At 43.9% G+C, this 7090-nt stretch overlaps 1 protein-coding gene across 1 annotated transcript; it reads right to left on the reverse strand.

Annotated features, from left to right (window-relative positions):
- Positions 1-2102: 2102 nt before the first annotated feature.
- On the reverse strand, positions 2103-4455 carry LOC105178968. Its single transcript, XM_011102553.1, has 4 exons — positions 4051-4455; positions 3799-3957; positions 3220-3627; positions 2103-2165 (listed from the first exon to the last, which is right to left on the reverse strand). The coding sequence occupies exons 1-4, from the start codon at positions 4453-4455 to the stop codon at positions 2103-2105; spliced, it is 1035 nt and encodes a 344-aa protein (XP_011100855.1).
- Positions 4456-7090: the final 2635 nt, after the last annotated feature.

The raw sequence follows: 7090 nt of genomic DNA on the forward strand, positions 1-7090 counted from the left end.
TTTGTGTTGTAAATTTACAAAGCGTAATAATAAATACAAGTTAGTGTATAAAAGGGAAACGAACTTGCTTTAAAAAAATCGTGTAAAACAACTTAATTTTGAACTTTCTCAGAATTTCATGAAAATTGAACCAAACGTAGATCTAGACCCATGCATTAGTGTGGTAAATTTGCTAAGCGTAATAAAAACTACAAGTTAGTGTAAAACAGAAACGAATAAAACCGTGGAAAAAAGCTAAATTTTGAACGTTCTCAGAATTCCACGCAACTTGACGCAAACGTAGGTCTAGTCCCATGCATTTGTGTGGTAAATTTGCTCATCGTAAGAATAACTACAAGTTAGTGTATAAGGGAAACGAACTTGCTTTAATAAAACCATGCAAAACAGCTTAATTTTGAACTTTCTCAGAATTCCATTAAACTTGACCCAAATGTTGATCTAGTCCCATGCATTTGTGTGGTAAATTTGATAAGCGTAATAATAACTACAAGTTAGTGTAAAAAGAAAACGAAGTTCCTTTAATAAAACCGTGCAGAAAAGCTAAATTTTGAACATTCTCAGAATTCCACGAAACTTGACCCAAACGCGGGACTAGACCCATGCATTTGTGTGGTAAATTTGCTAAGCGTAATAATAACTACAAGTTAGTGTAAAAGAAAAATGAACTTGCTTTAATAAAACCGTGCAAAACAGCTTAATTTTGAACATTCTCAGAATTTTATGAAACTTGACCAAACGTAGATCTAGACCCATGCATTTGTGTGGTAAATTTGCTAAGCGTAATAATAACTACAAGTAAAACCTTGCCAAAATCAGAATTCAAAAAAAGAAAAAAATGGACTATCCAAATTCTCTCTCACACACTACTAAACCGCACAAAACACACACTATCCAATCCATGCACGAGGCGGTCGATGACTTGGCCGACGATGAAGATGGGCTGGCCGACGAGGAGATCATCGAGGAGGGTAGTGGCAGCCCAAAAACAGCCGGCGCCGGTGAGAAACAGGCCGTTTTCGGCGATAAAGAAGACGAACAGGTGGATCTCATTTTTCCGGCAATTGATGCCGGATTTTTGCTGGCAGTTAAGAGCTTATTATTTTTTTTTTTTGGGTAAATGTAAATTTCATTAATAAAGAGTAATGGTACAGTACAACATGGGATTATCAACTGGTTTCTCCCTCTACCCAAGGGATACGCCATAATCTATACAATGCTCGTGTACTGACTGACGATGCTAAATCAACGCTAAGAATCATCTGTCTGACGTCATTGATGATTAGGATGCTCAATGTGGCCGGTGTCCGCTCAGTATGATCAAATCTCCTCAAGTTCCTCTCCTTCCATATGTGGTAGACACACGCTGCCAGTAGTGTACGGTAAGCTCTATTAATAATGTGCTTACCTCTCCATTTCCGTGTCGCCCATTCAATATCTGTTGCCCAATCTCTATTGGGCCAGTGAAAGCGAATCCTTCTGCGAATCTCACAAAGGCACTGACGACTAAATCTGCATCGGAAGAATAAATGTGGATGAGATTCCGTAGCTCCCTCATCGCACAATATGCACGCCCCCAGGTGAGATAGCCATGATTTGTCTGTGGTAGGTAGTTTGCCAAGGATTGCTAGCCATAAGATGAACGAATGACGAGGAATCTTCAAAGAGCCCAAAAGTAGTGAAGACCATCCTACTTTCGGCTCGGGGTGAGTGAATAATCGGTAGAGGGCCTGAGTAGTAGGTTGCCCTTCGTCACATCTCCACACCACCCGATCCTCTCCTCCGAAAATAAGCGGTAGGTTATGTGTGATCTCCAAACATTCAAAGTCCGTTTTACAAGGTGGATTGAGGAGTGTGTTACCACGACATCTTTCTCGATTGGGCTCAATGGAAAACCTCATGGGTTCTTTGCTGGAGCGAGAGGACTACGACAGGGAGACCCACTTTCTCCTTATCTGTTTGTTCTTGTTATGGAAGCCTTACATCTGGGATTCTTGCAACGAATTGAACAGGACATGCAATTCACTTATCATTGGAAGTGTGAGAGTTCTAAGGTTTTTCAGATGGGATTTGCAGACGACCTCCTCTTACTGTGCAAAGCTGACTTAGACTCCATCAGAGTCTTCAAAGAGGGATTGGACTGGTTTGCGGAGTTGTCGGGCCTTCGGCTGAATGTCCCAAAAAGTCACTTAATCATTTCACGTTCGGCTCCAAATTTGAAGGACCAGATGCTGGATATTTTGGGCTTTCAGGAGGGCCATCTTCCAATGAGGTACCTGGGTCTTCCCTTAATCTCGTCTAGGCTGACCATCTCTGATTGCCAACCGCTTATCTCAAAAATTGATGCACGTATTAATGGATGGGAAGGGATTTCATTATCATATGCTGGGCGGGTACAAATCATCAAATCTGTACTTTCGGTATTGAGTTTATATTGTGCATCTGCATTCACACTACCTAAGAAAGTTATCAATGAAATTGAGAAGAGGTTGAGGAATTTCCTATGGAAGGGTATGACGTCTAGTGGCTACGCCAAGGTAGCTGGAAAGATGTGTGTCGACCAGCAGATGAGGGGGGACTTGGGTTCAAGGACATCTCTACCTTGAATCGCGCATTAATGAGCAAGAAATTATGTGATGTTATCCGGTGTGACAGGACATCCATCTGGGTTCAATGGCTTTACCAAGGCCGGTTACGGGACACATCAATTTGGACTGTCCGTGAACATGGAGGTTCTTGTTGCAAGAATCCCAGATGTAAGGCTTCCATAACAAGAACAAACAGATAAGGAGAAAGTGGGTCTCGCTGTCGTAGTCCTCTCGCTCCAGCAAAGAACCCATGAGGTTTTCCATTGAGCCCAATCGAGAATGATGTCGTGGTAACACACTCCTCAATCCACTTTGTAAACGTAGGTGGAAACCCGAACAACTGCAAAACTGCTAACAGGATGTCCCACTCCACCGTATCATAGGCCTTCCTGATATCCACTTTAAGTGCGCATCTCGGGGGTAGGCGCATCTGGTTATATCTCGAGAATAATTCCTGGACTAACATAATATTGTCCCCAATGCTTCTTCCCGGAATAAAAGCTGTCTGACATGGGCTAACTATCTTGTCCAGTAGCACACTAATTTTTTGGACGAGTAGTTTCGCAATGATCTTGTATAAAACATTGCAGCATGAAATTGGTCTAAAATCATTAACCGACATAGGCGTATGTACCTTTGGGATCAGGGCCAAGATCGTGGACTTGATCTGCTTCAGAAGTTTTCCGGTAGAAAAGAAGTCTAGTACCGCCCTCGTAACTTCTTCCCCAACCACAGGCCAAGCCGCCTTGAAAAACCTTGACGAGTAGCCATCAGGTCCCGGTGCCTTGTCATCAGCAATATCGAACATTGCTTGCTTCACATCATCCGCCGAGATTGGAAGGAGTAATTGATTAGCTTCCTCATCAGTGATACAGTGCCTTGCCCACGGTCTAAGATAACGAATATCCACGGACATCCGTCTTCTGGTGCCTCCTAATAGGTTCTGATAGTATGAGACAAACTCATGGGCGACTTCCCCTAGATCCGTGTGTGTGAAACCATTCTCATCATTGATCTGTAAGATTCTTCTCATTACTCGTCTCTGTGCAATTTTACGAAAGAAAACCCGGGAACATTGGTCTCCGTCTTTCATCCACTGCATCTTGGCTCTTTGTTGCAGCATAATTTGTTCAGGTTTTGCCGCTTTAGCATAAACGACTCGACAACAATGCTCCAGAAGTAAATATAGCTCATTTTGTCTGTCAGAGCTCACCAACTGTTGTGCCTCATCAAGAAAACCTTTGGCTAGTTGGACATTCATCGTCAAATCTCCCTTATTTCTCCTTTGTAGTCTAAAGACTGGTTTAAGTGCCTTCAGTTTACGTGTCACAGCATACATAGGAATACCCACAATCTCATGATGCCAAATATTCTGCACATTGTGGATAAACTCAGGTGAATGGGCAAGATAGTTATCAAATCGAAACATGCCTCCATTATGTTGTTGTATATCCCCATGTAAAACCAGTGGAGAGTGGTCAGATGTCCGTGGAGTAAGGCTGTGATAATATGCGCTCGGGAACCTTGCCAGCCAGCGGTCATTAATAAGAATCCGATCCAGCCGCTTCCATAAACTCCTCATAGACGTACTGCAATTATGCCACGTGAACCATTCACCTTGCATAGGAAGTGGGATCAGCCCCGCCTCCAGAATACCGGCATTAAATTCTTCGGTGGCCATCCTTATATCTCCTGAGATGCCACATACTTCGTTAAGGTCACATACTGCATTAAAATCCCCTCCCACCAACCACGGGATGTCAGAGCATTGCTGAGCTAGCGTCTCCAATGCAGTCCATAAATTCCGACGATCAATCACCTCAGATGCCCCATAAACAACAGTGATAATCACAGATTCATTGTCAGCCATATTAGTAACCCGACAGTGAATAAATTGATCTGCCGAGTCTAAGATATGGACATCAACAATATTCTCATCCCAAGCTAGCCAGATGCGATTACCAACAGAAGAATAATCGACAAACCATTTCCAATGTGGAAGTAAAAACGATTGAATATGCATAACATTATTCAAACGAACACGAGTTTCAAGAATGCCAAGGAAGTGTAACCTGTATTCAGAGACCAAGTCCTTCAAAGCGAGCTGATGGTCTCGTTTGTTCAGCCCACGGACATTCCACACAGCGATGTTCAACATGGATCATCGACCATGGGGCTGCTTGTGTTAGGACCCCCTGAATGCTCACCTGCATCATCAATTAAATGCAAAGCGTCAAAAGCATTATAAATAACAATTGCCTTACCTCTCTCTTCTTGCTTGGAGTGGTTCTGGTCCAAATGTCTATCTCCCGCATTTGCTTTGGGTATATCTTCAACCACTGGTTTCATCGTCTCACGTCCCTTAGTCGGAAGTTGCGGTTGTGCTACATTGACTTTCGGCACATACACATTTACTGTTGGCTTCGTCGGTTTGCGGGTTTTGTTTAGTGCACAATCCTTGTTCGAATGTCCCAATGACATGCACGCTGTGCACTTTGGTGGGAGCCATTCATACTCAATGTCAACTTTGCAAGGTGTCTCCCCTCCTTCTTCATCAGGTGCCATGACAATAATATGTTTATGCAACTTTTGTGTGGCATCAATCATCACACATACACGAGCAAAGTCCAGTCTCGTGCATGCTCTTGTAATCGCGTCGGGGTAAAGGGGCTTCCCCACACCACTCGCTACAGTGCTCAATCCTTCTGTCGTCCAAAATTCCATCGGAAGGTGTCGTAGTTTAATCCAGACGGGCACTTGTGTATGCTTCAACTTTCTCATGGCCATCCCCGGTTCCCACTTTTGAAGAACTATCGGCTGCCCTTGGAACAACCACGGGCCTCCCTCAATTATCTCCTCCATATCAAAAACTGTTTTAAACTGAAAAAAGAAGAATCCGTTTGTGGTCGCTGTCACCTCCCTTAGTTGGGGAAGAGAACAGCATTGATTCAGTGGCAAACAAGGGAAGTTTGAAGGAGAAGTCAATGGCAATTTCGCAGATTTAAAACCTAGGGTTTTTGGAAACCGAAGAGGCGCGCTGCAATTCTCCGACAAATCTGACTGGTTTTCCATTCGGCGAGGGCAGGTTTGGAATCGTCAGGGTTGATTCATCAATGCCCAAGGAGAAAGGTTGCATCTTGACGTCGGAGAATGAGGTTACAAGTGCGCCGCCATACCTAGGGTTTTCTGCAACAAATCTGGACGAAGAAGATGAAGCGTCTAACGGCGCTTCTAGGCGTAACCATGGCAGTAATACTTCACAGAGGGTAGATCGAAACAATCCGATGGCAATAGGAGGAAATCTGAGGTCTGAGGATGATAATATTAAGCGTCGGCCAAACCTAGGGTTTCAAGGCGCTCCTCCCACCGGTAACAATGGCGGACGGGCTTCAAGCCCTTTCAATTTTTATGAGTTTTTATGCCTTGCCCACTCTGTTTTAGACGCTGGAGATGAAAAATCCATGAAGGCCTTGGAGGAACTGAAAACCAAATGGAATGAGCGATTTGGACGAGCAGCTACAAACCGCTGCTTTTCGCCGCCGGTGGCTCAACCTAAAGAACCCGAACTAGTGCGTGGATTGAGAAAGGCCATTAGATGTCTTATGCCGCCGTCTAAAACGGAAAAGATGACCAGACTTCTTTTTTTTTTGGGTAAATGTAAGTTTCATTAACAAAAAGGAGGTAAAGTACAACAATCATGTGGTGGCTCCCCCGACAGACCAAGGGATACGCCAAAGTCTATAGAGTGCACATGTACTAATAGAACTGGAAAGATTAATACTAATTATCCGCTGTTTAACGTCTTCTATGATGCAAGTAGCTAATACACTTTCCGACCGATGGGTTTGCTCAAATCATCTCAAGTTCCTCTCTCGCCATAAATGGTATATGCATGCACCAAGTAATGCTCGATAAGCAACATTGACAATATGCTTCCCCCTCCACTTCCTCGATGCCCATTCCACGTCTCTTGTCCACTCACGATTGGGCCAAGCAAATCGGATATGTTGTCGTATAGCTGCAAGGCATCCTCTGCTAAATCGACATCGGAAGAACATGTGAGTGTGTGTCTCCGCTGTACCCTCGTCACAGAGAATACATCCCCCTAGATGGGTCATCCATGGTTTATCAGTTGTCGGTAGTTTCTCCTGAATTGCTAACCAAAGAAAGAAGTTATGTCGGGGAATCTTTAAAGAACCCGAAAGTAGTGAAGACCATCTTACTTTCGGTCCAGGTGGACAGAAAAGTCTGTATAGGGATTGTGTAGTGGGTCGTCCCTCTGAAAACCGCCAGTTGATCCTGTCATCCCCTCCATGAATCTGGGGTAAAGTGTAAATGATTTCCATACATTCCAAATCAGTAATGAAAGGCCACTGCCATTGTCCCTCATCAATGACTACTTGTAGTTTGGCGGATTCTTCAAGTCCTAAGAGGCTCGGTCCTCGTGGGAATCTAGCAATAAGTGGGCCCAAGTGGTGCCATGGATCCTTCCACAAGTAGAATGA

The sequence above is a fragment of the Sesamum indicum genome, unplaced genomic scaffold (genome assembly GCF_000512975.1).
Source record: "Sesamum indicum cultivar Zhongzhi No. 13 unplaced genomic scaffold, S_indicum_v1.0 scaffold00118, whole genome shotgun sequence".
NCBI classification, from domain to species: domain Eukaryota; kingdom Viridiplantae; phylum Streptophyta; class Magnoliopsida; order Lamiales; family Pedaliaceae; genus Sesamum; species Sesamum indicum.

Excerpts from the sequence above, each read along its gene's own strand:
- LOC105178968 (XM_011102553.1), bottom strand. The coding sequence starts at position 4,455 with ATGGCTGACAATGAATCTGTGATTATCACTGTTGTTTATGGGGCATCT. Across the intron at positions 3,958-4,050 it reads CATCTGACCACTCTCCACTG|AATATTTGGCATCATGAGAT; the intron begins GTTTTACATGGG and ends CACAATGTGCAG. Across the intron at positions 2,166-3,219 it reads TCTTGGCCCTGATCCCAAAG|CCGAAGGCCCGACAACTCCG; the intron begins GTACATACGCCT and ends TGGGACATTCAG.